This window comes from Erpetoichthys calabaricus, chromosome 11 (assembly GCF_900747795.2).
Source record: "Erpetoichthys calabaricus chromosome 11, fErpCal1.3, whole genome shotgun sequence".
Classification (NCBI taxonomy): domain Eukaryota; kingdom Metazoa; phylum Chordata; class Cladistia; order Polypteriformes; family Polypteridae; genus Erpetoichthys; species Erpetoichthys calabaricus.
In genome coordinates this window covers 98992132-99008729 of record NC_041404.2, presented here as the reverse complement: position 1 = coordinate 99008729, position 16598 = coordinate 98992132, and the positions used below count along the sequence as shown (strand labels likewise).

General features: G+C 39.4%; 1 protein-coding gene across 1 annotated transcript in view; it reads left to right on the top strand.

The window, feature by feature from the left end:
* LOC114661352 (caM kinase-like vesicle-associated protein) overlaps positions 1 to 16598 on the top strand; it is a 700116-nt gene that overhangs the window by 495759 nt on the left and 187759 nt on the right. The window contains exon 4 of the mRNA XM_051934313.1: positions 8034 to 8108. Within this exon, the coding sequence (XP_051790273.1) occupies positions 8034 to 8108 (75 nt within the window). The remainder of the gene's footprint in view (positions 1 to 8033; positions 8109 to 16598) is intronic.

Sequence of the window (16598 nt, the reverse complement as noted above, 5' to 3'; positions counted from 1 at the left end):
TTATATATTACTTCATATTCTCATATGATAATGATGTTAACGTTGTTTATATTGATTTCTATGTTATTGTAAGTGCATCTATGTCTGTATATGTATGTATGTATGTATATATGTGTACATATATATATATATATATATATATATATATATATATATATATATATATATATATATATATATATATAAAATATATATATAAAAAATATATCTGTATATGTATATATAATATATCTGTATATGTGTGTATATGTGTGTGTATATGTGTACATGTATATATATATGACAGCAACACTCATAACAATGACAACACAATTACATTGACAATCATGTTACGTTATTTTTAAAATGTTTCCTTTACTTTTTCATAACCTCTTTAACACACTACTTCTCCGCTGCGAAGCGCGGGTATTTTGCTAGTTTATAATAAATGGAGCCACCACATCGCTTAGGTGATCTAGGTAATTGCCTAAGGCTCCAGACATCCTGGAGGAAGCACACTGACCACATTCAAGGATTTTTTTTTCTTGTATGCCACTTGCTTGGGTTTCAGCAATAAGGCGTCACAGGTGAGTGGAATGATCAAAGTGGTTATATTAAGTTAAGAGGTTTTTGATTGGTTCACTGTTATAGAGTGACATTTTGCAGGGAGTTTATTTTTTTGTTATGTGTCGACAGATGACCCCCAACTGTGATACCCGAATGACAACTAGTGCCACGTGCTTAATTTTCAGAGACAAGATGCTACAATTAAGTAAAGCACACACAAATAGGTCATAGGGGATAGATTAATAATATCTATCTGCAGTTGCTAACTATTAGGTTATTTTGTAAGGTAATCCACACAAAGGATTTCTCTGCAATCTGAAATACAAAAGCAGAGCTCATCTCAAATGAAAGAGAACCAAACTGCAGATTATTTAACTAAATAATGAATAGGAAATCTTAATAAGAGATGACTCCTTGTGTGTGAGAAACAAACCAGGGATAGGAGTGCTAATACTTCTCATTAAAAATAAATAAATAAAATAGTCATTCACCATTATATTATATATGTGAAGTTTGTTGCATTTTCAAAAAGTGTAAAGACCTGTTTCAGACAGCAGAATAAGATAAATGTTTTTAGAGGATTAGGGAGAAGTTCACAGATCCTGTAATTAAAACAGAGTCCCAGTCCCTATCTGAAGAAGCTGGATCATATTGATTTTTAATTTGCACGGCAGCCTAGTTTAGTAATCTGTTGAGTCATTACAGAAGAGTTTAGACAGCATACCGGATTGAACAGATATGTGCCGGATTAAGATTTTAATACTCAATATGAGGTCTCAAAAAAGTATGCTTCATGAGAAGGATTTAGGAGTCGTAGTGGACTCATCACTATCAACTTCCAGGCAGCATTCTGAAACCATTAAGGTTATATAGGTAATAGGTTAGGTTATATAGCACAATTTGTGGGGTACAAGTCTAAGGAGGTTATGCTGAAGCTTTACAATACATAGATTAGGAGTACTCTGTGCAGTTTTGGTCTTCAGGCTACAAAAAAGACATAATAGCACCAGAAAAAGTCCAGTGAACAGCAACAAGGCTGATACCAGGGCTACAGGGGATGAGTTATGAAGAAAGATTTAAACAGCTGAGCCTTTTTATTTTAAGCAAAAGGAGATTAAGAGGTGACATGATTGAAGTGTTAAAATTATAAAAGGAAAGAGTACAATTGATTGGGACAGTCACCTTAGAATGAGTTCAACAAGAACACTGGGGCACAGTTGGGAACTTGGTAAATTTAACACAAACATTAGGAGGTTTTTCTACACACAGACAACCACAGACACATGAAATAAGTCACCAATTAGTGTGGTAGAGAGTAGTACTTTAGGAAACTTCAAAACTTTACTTGAATTATATTATCCTGTTAGCAATTTCTAAAGCAGTATTTAAGCAGGGCACTAATCATGTTCACTTTTTACTCCATTTTATGTTCCATCTCCATTCAACTTAGACTCTGTATTATATTCAGTATTCTCTGTTATTATTCAGGTGCTTAATATCTTCCCTAAGCTATATCAATTGATATTTAGTTTTGAAATCATATTCTATATTACCCTTCATAAAATGTATTATACCCAGCAGACGATGACAATGATAGGGGAATTGCTATTATTGAAGGTACTATAGTAATGAGGCCTAGAGGCATTGTGCAAAACTACATATGTACTTATGGCTACATTTTGGCTACTTAATACTTCACACAGTACTCTAGATGAGGCCTCACTAGTGCATTATAAAGGTTGAGGATAACCTTGTACTCCGCGCATTGTGCTATATAATCTAACATTCAGTTTGCCTTCTTAATGGCTTTTGAACACTGTCGGGAAGTCAATAGCTTAGAGTCCACTATGACTCCTAAATCCTACTCATAAGATGTACCCTCAATTTTCCGACCTCCCATTGTGTATTCAAACCTAACATTTTTACTTCCTATGTGTAATACTTTACATTTTCTGACATTAAATTTCATCTGCCACAAATCTGCCCAGACCTGTATGCTATCCAAGTCTTTCTGTAATGATATAACGGATTCCAAATTATCTGATAATCCACCTATCTTGGTATCATCTGCAAACTTAACCATCTTTTTACTTATATTCCAATCTAAATCATTTATATATACTAGGGGATTTTGCCCCCTGCTTATGTTGCTCGCCAACCACTTCCATCACCCAACACCAAGAGCTACGCGTTGTTGTGAAGAGGAGGGCTGAATGCATCCCAAGGAGACACGGCCACTCCTCTGAAACCCCTGTTAAACGGTGATACAATGGGAAACAAATTCCTTTTTTTTACCTCCTCTTTGCTCGATCACCTGCTGGCTTGCTGCTGCTCCCATGCCACGTGATCTGCACTTCAAACGTTTTAAAGTCACTGCTATGTATCTCTTCTCCCCCAGACATCCTCAAACACTATTCGATCTCTTTTCGCTGTTCCGTTATTTCACAAAGTGATATTTTCTGTTTGTTTGCACTAATGTGAGCTTTACTCTCATTTTCTTGAGACTTTCAAATTTTCCTACTTCCATTATCTCTAACCTTCTCTGCATGTGTATCACGGGACTTGCTTCCAAAGGTTGTAAGTATGACGTGACTTGCCCGTCTCGCGGAAAATGAAAGTGTCTCTCTGTTTCTCAAAGATCTCTCTTCAAAAGATCATGTCTCGTCGCAGTGTCGTCCCAAGTTTTTTTTTATAATAGAGAGATGAAAAATAGCAGCGGCCCTAGCACTGACCCCTGTGGAACACCACTCTTAACATCGGCCAATTCTGATGAGATTCCTTGCACCGTCACCCTCTGCTTCCTGTGTCTGAGCCAATTCTGCACCCATCTAAAAACATCACCCTGAACTCCCACTTCTTTTAGTTTGATACCCAACCTTTCATGTGGCACCTTAACAAATGCTTTCTGATAGTTAAGATAAATAATATCATATGCTCCACTTTGATCATATCCTTTTGTTTACTTCTCACAGGATTCCAGCATGTTAGTAAAACACGACCTTCCTCTTCTGAACCCATGCTGACTGTTCAGAATAACTCCTGTCCTTGCCAGGTGTTGCTCAATCTTATCCTTAATAATTCCTCCCATTATTTTTCCTGTGATGCATGTTAAGCTTACTGGCCTATAGTTGCTTGGATCTGCCCTGTCACCCTTTTTATATAATGGGATGATATTTACCATTTTCCAGTCCTTTGGAATCTCTCCAGTGCGCAGTAACTTCCTAAAAATATGTGTCAAGGGTTTATATATGTACTCACAAGCCTCCTTAAGAACTCGAGGGTAAATATTATCTGGTCCTGGTGATTTGTTTGATTTCAGCCTATTTAATCTGAACAGTACTGTTTCCTCTGCAATTTCCAAATCCCTCAGTACCTCCTTAGTAGTCCTGTTTACCTCTGGGATGTTATCCACTTGTTCACTTGTGAACATCTCAGAAAAATATAAGTTTAGGGCATCCGCTATTTCATTGTCTTTATCTTTAAATTCCCCTTTACTATTTCTGATGCACTTGACCTCCTCCTTGACTGTTCTTTTTACTACTAAAATATTGAAAGAATCTCTCATGGTCTTCTTTTGCCTTATCTGCTATATTCCACTCCAACTGTCTTTTAGCCTCCCTGATGTCCTTCTTAATGGTTGCCCTCATGTTCTCATACACTCTATGATTCACCTTGCAGTCATTAGTCTTATATGCTGTATAAAGCAGTTTTTTCCTTTGCAGCTTATTTTTTAAATCATTATTAATCCACTGTGGAGTTTTTTTTTTAATTTCCTATTAATTCCAATTTTAGGTATGTATCTGTCCTGCATTACATGTAAAACATTTTTAAACCTGTTCCACTGCTCTTTGACTGTCTCCACACTTAAAAGCTTATCCCAGTCTATCCTCATTAGACTTTGTTGCATCTGGTCTAAATTTGCCCTACCAAAGTTCAACTTAACAATTTTAGTCTTTGCATCTGCACTCTTACAAAATACTGAGAATTGTATTATATTATGGTCACTTGACCCTAATAGTTCAATCACCTCTACACCCTCAATTCTATCTTGATTATTACAAAATACTAAATCCAGACAAGCTTCACCCCGTGTTGGTGCTTTAACATACTGTGTTAAAAAACAGTCACTTGATTGGAATCACCTTTGAACCATTGGCTGTATACTTTCAAAATGCATCAGTGATAAAGGTGATTTTCAGAGAAGGACTTGAACAGAAAATACCACTTTATGCAGATTATATGGTACTGTATATATCTGACCCACAAAATTCCATGCCAACAGTTTATCTGTTGCACCTCTACATGACAACCACCTTTTTCTACCTTCTCAAACATATACCGTATTTGATGGACTATTGACCAGTTGCACTCACGCCAATCATAATGAAGTGCTTCAAAAGGTTAGTCATGTCACACATAAAGACTAATCTCCCTGCCTCCCTTGACCCTCTTCAGTTTGCATACCGCTCAAACAGGTCAACTGAGGATGCCATGTGCTCTGCCCTTCACCTCTCCCTGACACATCTGGATAAAAAAGACACATATGTCAGGATGCTATTCATAGACTTTAGCTCTGCCTTCAACACAATCATCCCTCAAAAGCTGGTTGTAAAACTGAGCAGGTTGGGTCTGGACACCACCCTCTGCAATTAGATCCTGGTCTTCTAGACAGAGAGGCCCCAGTCAGTTCGGATGGGCTGCAACACTTCCAGCAACATCACACTGAGCACTGGAGCGCCGCAGGGCTGCGTGCTTAGTCCACTGCTGTTCACCCTGCTGACTCATGACTGCACAGCCACGCACAACACCAACCACATCATCAAGTTTGCGGATGATATGACGGTGCTGGGACTGATAAGCAGGGATAATGAAACAGCTTACAGAGATGAGGTCGAACGGCTGTCTGCATGGTGTGAAGACAACAATCTATCTGTCACTGTTGACAAGACAAAAGAGATAATTGTGGAATTCAGAAAATCACATCCAGCCCACATCCCACTCAGCATCAACAGTTTAGATGTGGAGACTGTTAGGAGTACCAAGTTCCTTGGTGTGCACATAACTGGGGAACTTACGTGGAGACACAACACCTCATCACTAATCAAGGAAGCCCAGCAGAGACTATACTTCCTGAGGTGGCTGAAGCAAGCAAGTCTTCCCCCTTCCATCCACACCATGTTCTACAGAGGCACCATTGAGAGTGTTCTGACCAGCTGCATCACTGTCCGGTATGGCAACTGCAACATATCCAACTGCAAGCACCTGCAAAGGATAGTGAAGACAGCAGAGAATATTATTGGGGTGCCTCTCCCTTCACTACAGGACATATTTTACAAACGCAGTGTCCGCAAGGCCTGCAGCATTGTGCAGGACCCCTTACACCCCTCTCATAGACTTTTCACACTTCTGCCATCCAAGAGAAGATAGCGCAGCATCAGAGCCAGATCTGCCAGACTGCAGGAGAGTTTTTACCCCCAAGCTGTTAGACTCCTTAACACCATGCTGCCCCCTGGGATCTTCCACACGGCCTCAACCACCTCTAAAAACAGAACTTTTATACATGCAAGCCACTTTCCTGCAAAGACTAATATGCATGTAGAAAAAGAACTGAAAATCTCATACTGACCTTTAAGTATTTTGACACCCTTGATATCCTTCTGCTGTGAAACATTCTGGCCAGTCGATGTTTACACATGTTTATGTCTTAAACAACTATTATCATACACTAATAATTTCTGTATTGTCTATATCTATTATTTATTATATTACATATCTATTGACTATATTTATGTATCTAGATTGCAATACCATACATTGCATCAATGTTCATATTGCTAACTACACGTCAATATTGCTGCTACTTCTTTGTCTTGTCTTTGCACAATGTCTTGTCTTGTTTGTGTTTTAACTTTAAATTTAAATTTTAATTCTGTTTTTAATTTATTATTTGCACGTCATGTTGTTACACTGTGGACCCTGAGCTTCGCAATTTTGTCTATCTGTATACTTGTATATGGTTGAGATGACAATAAAGTTCACTCTGACTTTGATTCAGTCATTCAACTTAAAATCTTTTATCAAGCACATTTATCTCATTTAAAATTGTCCAAAATATTTCCAGGGCAAGATTCAACCAGTGAACGTTTTAATCTAGCTCTAGCCTCATTGGGCCATAAGTTCTCAGTGTTCACCAAATTAACAACATTTTGGACAAAAATCTTTGAATGCCTATCAGATACTTGTGTTAAAATCACTGCAAACCCATTAACAGCTGTTTTTGGTGTACTCCCAGACAGGCTTAAAGTGGAGAAGGACAAAAAAAACAGCAATTGCCTTTACTTCACTACTAGCACACAGACTTATCTTGCTCAATTTAAAGAATTCCACCCCACCACTTTCAAGGCAGTGGGTAACTGATGTTCGATACTATTATTGAAAAAAATTAAATTCTCACTTAAAGGAGCTGTTCAAAACCTTTTTAATATATGATAGAATCTAAAAATATGATAAGATCTAATCAGCAACATTTTGCTGCTTTTAAAGAGTAGCTTTGCTTGTTGGCTCTCATCTCTTTCTCCTGGATCAGGGTTGAATTTTGTTTTATTAAGTTTGATTTGTATGGAATGTTATCTGTTTCTAACTAAAATCAATATCTTTTTTAAATGTCCATGTGACCGCATCATCAACAGAGGATGAAAATGTGCACAATAAAAGCAATAGACAGTGAAAAGTCCATCCATCCATCCATCCTCTTCCGCTTAGCCAAGGTTGGGTCACGGGGCTAGCAGCTTGAGCAGAGATACCCAGACTTCCCTCTCCCCGGCCACTTCTTCTAGCTCTTCCGGGAGAATCCCGAGGCGTTCCCAGGCCAACCGGGAGACATAGTCCCTCCAGCGAGTCCTGGGTCTTCCCCTGGGCCTCCTCCCGGTTGGACATGCCAGGAACACCTCACCAGGGAGGCATCCAGGAGGCATCCTGATCAGATGCCCAAGCCACCTCATCCGACTCCTCTCGATGCGGAGGAACAGCGGCTTTACTCTGAGCCCCTCCCGGATGACTGAGCTTCTCACCCTATCTTTAAGGGAGAGCCCAGACACCCTGCGGAAGAAACTCATTTCAGCCGCTTGTATTCGTGATCTCGTTCTTTCGGTCACTACCCATAGCTCATGACCATAGGTGAGGGTAGGAACATAGATCGACTGGTAAATGGCAACAAAGGATAAAAAGTGTGTTATGAAATCAAGAGCAACTGAAATTTCTTTCTTCATGTCATATTAATATTTAACTATATGTTGATTTCTGACAAGGAATAAGAGAGTAGAAATGTTTTAACCACAGTAATAAAAAGAGACACTAGGGCTGCTGTAGCAAGTGGTAGCTCAAGACAGTGACTACCAATACTGAAGAATGTTCAGTGTGTTGATATTTGTTAGTGTGAAATGCATGCATTATTTGTAAATTAATATTTGTCTGTTTTTATTTTTTAGGGTCAGTCATCCGAACATTCTCCAGCTAATTGATACATTTGAAACCAAAAAAGAATACTACATCATACAAGAGCTGTAAGTTCTGTCACATCATGAGAGTAGTGTCGTGTTCTAGTGTGGATAAGCTTGAGTAGCCTTAGCATCATGCATGTTTGTTATCTTCCTTACTTTTAAAAATGAAAGAACATAACTTGGTCTAGAAACAAACAAACAACAGCTAATATCCCATCAGCTCATATCTGGGCTTTCTGATAGAATATATATCTCTGTCTTACATAAGGTAGATTTTATTATCCCAGGGGAAAATTTGTTTGCAGCAGGAAAGTAGAAAACATAAGACACTATTACACAGAGTGAGAGGTTAGGAGCATGCACTGATACAGCACATTGTCGCACCCACCACATGACAAATCAACTCAGGATCCCAGATTAGGACCTGAGTGCAGCCCTGCAATGGGTGACACCTCAGCACCACACTAGTTCAGATGGAATGGAACAGTGTGAGATTTTTTATGGCGGCTAGGGTGCTATTACCTAGATACAAGAAAATAAACCAAGACATATCAATTGACAAACAGGGCTATTATAAGTACAAACACTCAAGATAAGTACAAAGAAGGATAATTACCTCAATCCACACACAAAATAATAACTCAGAATTCAGCAAACAGGAGAAATCAAAATGTTTGTAGTTCTAGAAATAAAAGAGTTCTCAAATTTGTTGCTCTTTACACCTGAGAACTTAAATCTGCAACAATTTATATTTAGGAAATAGAGGGTGGTTATTGAGCCTTCAATATAACCTGTTTGTAATATAGTTCAGTCACAGAGGTCTGCTGCAAAATAATTCATCCATCCATTATCCAACCCGCTATATCCTAACTACAGGGTCATGGGGGTCTGCTGGAGCCAATCCCAGGGCACAAGGCAGGAAACAAACCCTGGGGCACACACCCACACACACACCAAACACATACCAGGGACAATTTAGGATCCCCAATGCACCTAACCTGCATGTCTTTGGACTGTGGGAGCAAACTGGAGCACCCGGAGGAAACCCACAGAGACATGGGGAGAACATGCAAACTCCATGCAGGGATGACCCGGGAAGCGAACCCGGGTCTCCTAACTGAGAGGCAGCAGTGCTACCACTGCACCGCTGCTGCAAAAAAATAATTTTAAAAATACTTATAAAAAAGTGTGGTTTTGTCCAATTTAAAACTATTGAATTTCCTAAGAAAGAATAACCGTATCTGCCCCTACTTACAAATTTGTTCTGTGTTAAGATGAAAGTTTAATTTGTTATCAGTGATTGACGATAGATATTTATACTGCTCGTCCACATCGACTTTCTCTTTTTTAATTGATGTTGAGATAGTGGGAGGAAGGGAGCACTTAAAAACTACAAATGTATCCTTTGCCTTACAGATATTTAGCTGTAAAAATAAACCATCACAACATTGTACAAATTCATCAACAACCGGTCCATGTCTGTCCTTCTTCTCTTGTAGCAGACTGACAATGACAGAGCCATCAGTAAATGTATGGATATGTCTGTTCTTCTGTGATCTCATGTAGTCATTTATATATAAGATAAAGAGGAGACAGACCACAGCCTTGAGGTGCCCCCATGGATGTGTTAGGTCTAGAAGAAAAACAGCCATTAACACACACTCTTTGGGTTCAGTTAGTTAAAAAGTCCAACAGAATCCACCCCACCAAGTTAGGATCCAAACAGAATTTACCAATCAGTTTGTCAACTAAAATGTAGGGTTGAATTGTATTAAAAGTTGACAGGAAATCTATAAGTAGAAATCTTACGTGTTTTTTTTTTTTGGTTCTTTCAAGTCCTCACACAATAAACTCAGAAGTGTTGCTGTGGCATCCTCCAACCACCTCTGTATGCAAATTGGTAAAGGTGAAAATTTGCCTGGGTTTTGGTAGCCACTTATGCATGAAGTGTTCAACTGGCAGGACACAGCCATAATTAAAGTTGTTTATGTATGTTGCAGTAAACCAGCAAGTCATTCAAGAACAATAATGGTATTTTTACCTACCCAAGGGTGTCTTCTTTCAAATAATAATGGAAGAGAGCAGACAACATGAAATATTTATGACTTATGATATATGCACGTATACAGTGCCTCCGGAAAGTATTCACAGCGCAGCACTTTTTCCACATTTCGTTATGTTACAGCCTTATTCCAAAATGGATTAAATTCATTTTTTTTTTTTTTTTTTAATAAAAACCTCAAGTAAACTTTTTTCACGTTGTCATTATGGGGTGTTGTGTGTAGAATTCTGAGGAAAAAAATGAATTTAATCCATTTTGGAATAAGGCTGTAACATAACAAAATGTGGAAAAAGTGATGCGCTGTGAATACTTTCCGGATGCACTGTAACCTGAGGCAAACAGCGTATCACAGCTTAGTGAATCTGCTTTTATCAAAGACCTTACCTGCCTTATGCCACATACAGTGAAGGGCTCATTAACATTGGATAGCTGAAGATCAGGCCATTCTAATCATATATTGTTATCTACGATTGGTCATTTATATGACATGTTACAGCTGTGAGTAAAAGGAAGTAAATGGCTTCTGCAATAGTGCATTTTTACACACTGTTACACACAATACTTGATTCAGATTCTAATCACAGTTTTGACTGTACAGTAATCCCTCCTCCATCGCGGGGGTTGCGTTTCAGAACCCCCCGCGAAAGGTGAAAATCCGTGAAGTAGAAACCATATGTTCATATGGTTATTTTTATATATTTTAAGCCCTTATAAACTCTCCCACACTATTATAAACATTTCCCGCACAATTATACAGCATAAACCCTTTGTATTCTCTTAGATATTAGGTAAGATTCGTTGAAATTATGTATGTAAACACAGTTTATATACAGTAAAACCTAAATATTATTTTAAAGATATCGAGCATCTCCGATATCACATATGTTTCAGCCATTACGACAGACAGGCCACCAGCAATAAATACGTATAATGCAAGAAAAATTGTATACAGTAAAATGTGTGTATAGTGACACTAAACTATGTCCATGTAATAAGTACTGTACGTAGATAATTAATTATGGTTACTCACCAACAATGACACGACGACTTGTCCGATAATGATGAGTTTAATTTTACTGCACAACAAAGGATAGCGTTACAGCTCTTCTAAAGGAGCCTCTTCAGGCGACTGTGTAGCACCGCCGTTGTTCTTCTTCCAGCACTCTTCAATCCAAATCCCTAAAGCAGATTCCATCCAGACTACTGCCTTATCACGTCCACTTGCAACTCGTTTTGCGCCCTGGTTACAGGACACTGCGGCCGTAGATCTTATATGCTTTTCCTCCTTTTTAAATAAAAAGAATCGTGGACTCATTGATGCCGTAATGGTGTCCTGCAGCGGTGTAGCTGTTCCCTTCCTTCAACATATCCAAAACTTTTTACCTTTTCTGCAATCATTTGCATCTTCTGTTGGCACTTGGACACGGCCCCTGAAGCAGTAGCAGGAGCACGTTAATGCTGAATGAATGAGATGAGACTTCCTGGTTAATGCAGCACTCCGTCGCTGAGCCAATCAGTAGCACACAGGAACTTAACTGCGCGCTCTGATTGGGTAGCTTCTCAGCCATCCGCCAATAGCATCTCTTGTATGAAATCAACTGGGCAAACCAACTGAGGAAGCATGTACCAGAAGTAAAAAGACCCATTGTCCACAGAAACCCGCGAAGCAGCTAAAAATCCGCGTTATATATTTAGATATGCTTACATATAAAATCCGTGATAGAGTGAAGCCGCGAAAGTCGAAGCGCAATATAGCGAGGGATTACTGTAATGAGAATGACGCATTTGATGAAGGAATTGGTGCTACATTGATTTGTAAGTGCTGATTTTAGTGTAAGTTTGCTAAGTGTAAGTTAGTGTAAGCATTGTAGTATGCAGTTTCACAGTTTGAACATCATGGGTCCAATCATACCTGGATGCAGTCTGCTGCATGTTCTCTTTATGTTAGTTTACTGAGCAATGCTATTTTAATTTCAACTTGTGCTTGTGCCTGTACACCTTCTTTCCCACAAAGGTCAGATACAAGTGCAAATACACACTGGAAATAAAATGAATTGAGTGCTTGGAGAAGCTAGCATGTTTAGAAATTGGATACAAATTCTCACACAGCTCTTTTTATCCCTTCAGTGGCAGTAGTGTTGGTGGGTTCAGTGAGGTAAACAAGTCTCATATGCTCATGACCTAGTGGCTGCTAAGTGCCTAACAATCAACAGTTTAGGTGTATGTGTCAGTATGATTAGCTCCATACTCAGGGCTGTCTGTTTCCTGCCCTGTACCCAGGAGAGCCATGAAAGATATTGTCCCCTCACCTGTAACCCAGTGGCTTTGTCTCCCCCAGGACACTAGATGGCAGCGAGCCCAGGGTTGGATCCCCTCATGGGTGCCCACAAGGCATGCTGGGTATTGTAGTCCCGTGGGACAGCCTTGTTGGGCCCCATGAGGGCCTTCAGGAGGAGCTGCAGGAATTGGGAGTCCCTACTCCACAGGGATCCAACCTAACCTGGAAGTTCTTCAGAGCTGCAATATCATGTCACCGGAATAACTCCCAGAGATTAGGTAAAAGGAGCTGTCTGCCTCACACGGACAACCCAAGTTAGGAGAAAGATGGATAATGCTTGCAAGGAGGAGTGGAGGAAGCAGTGATCTGTGAGAAACAGAGAGAAGACAAAGAGTTGCTGGGTGCTATCTTGTGCTTTATTGTACTTGTGGCTGTGATTGCGGCAAGAAATACTTGGTGTGGAAGAGTCTGGGGTACTATGTGCAGTTTTGGTCTCCAGGCTACAAAAAAAACATAGCACTACTAGAAAAGGTCCAGAGAAGAGCAACTAGGCTGATTCCAGGGCTACAGCAGTTGAATTATGAGGAAACATTAAAAGAGCTGAGCCTATACAGTTTAAGCAAATGAAGATTAAGAGGTGACATGATTGGAGTGTTTAAAATTATGAAGGGAATTAGTACAGTTGATCGAGACTGTTATTTTAAAATGAGTTCATTAAGAACACAGGACGCAGTTGGAAACTTGTTAAGGGTAAATTTCACACAAACATTAGGAAGTTTTTCTTTGCACAAAGAAGATAGACACTTGGAATAAACTACCAAGCAGTGTGGTAGACAATTATACTTTAGGGACTTTCAAAACTCGACTTGATGTTTTTTTGGAATAAATAAGTAGATAGTACTGGCGAGCTTTGTTGGGCTGAATGGCCTGTTCTCATCTAGATTGTTCTAATGTTGTAACTCAGGTGCTTGAGTATTAACCCCTTTAATGGGGGGCCCTTTTTTCAGTAGTCGCTCCCCTAGTGGGGTTTTTTAATCTATCAATAGAAATGGTTGAATTTTGTTAGAATATTATTTAATTGACATGTTTGAAATTGTTGGAAGAAAAACATTTTTAAACTACAAACAAAATTATTTAAACATTTTTTGTTAGCAACAATAAGCTCATTTCATGCTAGGTTTTTTTTTGTAGATTTATTTACCCTATGTGCAAATTTTCCATTTTTCACTTAGTACTCCAGTTGCATGTGGTATGCGCGGAAGCACAGAGTGGAACATTGCAGTCTCTGCAGCAGTATATCATTTCTCTCCTCTGCTTGTGTGACAAAAACGCTATACATCTCTTATGAGATGTCTGCTCAGCATACAAAAATCTCTCTTATCCTTCCACTTCAAAGCCATCAACTTATTTCTGAATGCAGCGGCATCTTTTCCCGATTTCAATTTTTTGTCATCACAGATTTTTGCAGGTCTTTTCTGTTTGATCTTACTGTTCCTACCGTGTCAGTTTCCATCAAATTCAAAAATTCATACAGCTTGGGACTGCTGTAGTAATTGTCTAATCCTATCAGATAACCCTAATTCAGTAGCTTTCGCAAGTGTTAGCACAATCTGTGATGGTTTTGTAAAATTACGCATTCAATCCTTCCTGCATTGTTTACAAGTTCTGTATCTTTTCCTGTGTACATCATCATATTCCACACATATCTGCTTTTTGCCTCACAAAGCTTATAGGATTCCATCCCAAGACATGATCTTTTTTTCGGAATTTATACCTTCTACCCTAGACAGTCTTTCCATAGCAGTAAACTTTCATCGATTGAAAGATCTCCCTCTGGAATGTAACTTCCAGAAATTTTTCAAATGCAATAGCCAAAGAAAGGCTTGATTTTATACATCTTTAGAGAAACTTGTCCGGTGTCACTATATCCTTCATTATCAAATAATGGGTAACACATGTCTAACTGCTACACAGAAGGAACAAATCTCAAAAGAGAAATGTATAAAGCACCAAAGCCTGGGCAAAACTACTAACTGATTTACCACTCACAAAATAAGAATGTTCAAAACACGTTTGTAACTTTGCGTACAATAAAAGCTACGAAGGTACACTGCTGAAAGAAAGACATCCGTCCACTAAAAATAAATGTGAACACTAAATCCTTTTCCCTTAGAAATGTGACTGAGGGTAAGTGAAATAAAAAGTGCTGTTAGGGATTCTTTGGTCTCAAAACTACGATAAAACTTTCACCCAAGTAAACAATGTCTCTACCTCTGCCACTATGACCACGAGTTAAAAAAAATCACACTAGATGGCAGAACCATGCAGAGCACAGATCTAAAGACACACTTCCCATTAAAGGGGTTAAAGTAAAAGAAACAAATGTATGAAGGAATTCAGATGTAAATTTGGGGCACACCAAAAGAATAGTCGGGAAAAGAGCTAAAGTCAAAATTAGGGCAAAATATATGATTAAAGAAACAAAGCAAAATTAGTAGCTACGTAAAAGTACTTTCCCTGATTAGCTGAAGAAATCCAATATAATGTAGATGACTGTAGAATTTATTTTATAATCTAAAATGCCAATGATAACACACCACCAGTTTAAATATGGCATGCTCAATGACATACAAACATAATAAACTAGCAAACACACACAACAGCCATTGGCACCATTGCTAAATAACAATATGACAACTCCCATGGAATGTATCTCAAAATCACTGCAATTTACAAAATGGTGCAACAATTCTGTCACAAAATAAAGGATAAAATTATACAAAATATCAATCAAAATAAGCCAAAATGATACAAAAACTAGATGTGTGCAATTTCTTAAAATATTCGGTCTCAGTTATAGTGTCATCAGTTAATTGGATGTATCAGAAGTCCTATGTAACCAGGACGAATATAACTAAGGCAATTCAGAGAGAGACCCCCTTCCAGGTAGATAATTGAAGGAAGGATGAATGAAGAAATGTACTGGGACATTCTTGATAAGAATCTGCTGTCATCTACCAGGATGCTGAAGATGAAACGAGGGTGGACGTTTCAGCAAGACAATGATCCGAAATACACAGCCAAGGAAACTCTCTATATAGATAGATAGATAGATAGATAGATAGATAGATAGATAGATAGATAGATAGATAGATAGATAGATAGATAGATAGATACTTTATTAATCCATCCATTTTCCAACCCGCTGAATCCGAACACAGGGTCACGGGGGTCTGCTGGAGCCAATCCCAGCCAACACAGGGCACAAGGCAGGGAACCAATCCCGGGCAGGGTGCCAACCCACCGCAGGACACACACAAACACACCCACACACCAAGCACACAGTAGGGCCAATTGAGAATCGCCAATCCACCTAACCTGCATGTCTTTGGACTGTGGGAGGAAACCGGAGCGCCCGGAGGAAACCCACGCAGACACGGGGAGAACATGCAAACTCCACGCAGGGAGGACCCGGGAAGTGAACCCGGGTCCCCAGATCTCCCAACTGCGAGGCAGCAGCGCTACCCACTGCGCCACCGTGCTGCCCTACTTTATTAATCCCAGGGGGAAATTCACATACTCCAGCAGCAGCATACTGATACAAAAAACAATATTAAATTAAAGATTGATAATAATGCAGGTAAAAACAGACAATAACTTTGTATGATGTTAACGTTTACCCCCCCGGTGGAATTGAAGAGTCGCATAGTTTGGGGGAGGAACGATCTCCTCAGTCTGTCAGTGGAGCAGGACATTGACAGCAGTCTGTCGCTGAAGCTGCTCTTCTGTCTGGAGATGACACTGTTTAGTGGATGCAGTGGATTCTCCATAATTGATAGGAGCCTGCTCAGCGCCCATCGCTCTGCCACAGAAGTCAAACTGTCCAGCTCCATGCCAACAATAGAGCCTGCCTTCCTCACCAGTTTGTCCAGGTGTGAGGCATCTTTCTTCTTAATGCTGCCTCCCCAGCACACCACCGTGTAGAAGAGGGCGCTTGCCACAACAGTCTGATAGAACATCTGCAGCATCTTATTGCAGATGTTGAAGGACGCCAGCCTTCTAAGGAAGTATAACCGGCTCTGTCCTTTCTTACACAGAGCATCAGTATTGGCAGTCCAGTCTAATTTATCATCCAGCTTCACTCCCAGGTATTTATAGGTCTGCACCATCTGCACACAGTCGCCTCTGATGATCACGGGGCCCATGAGAGGTC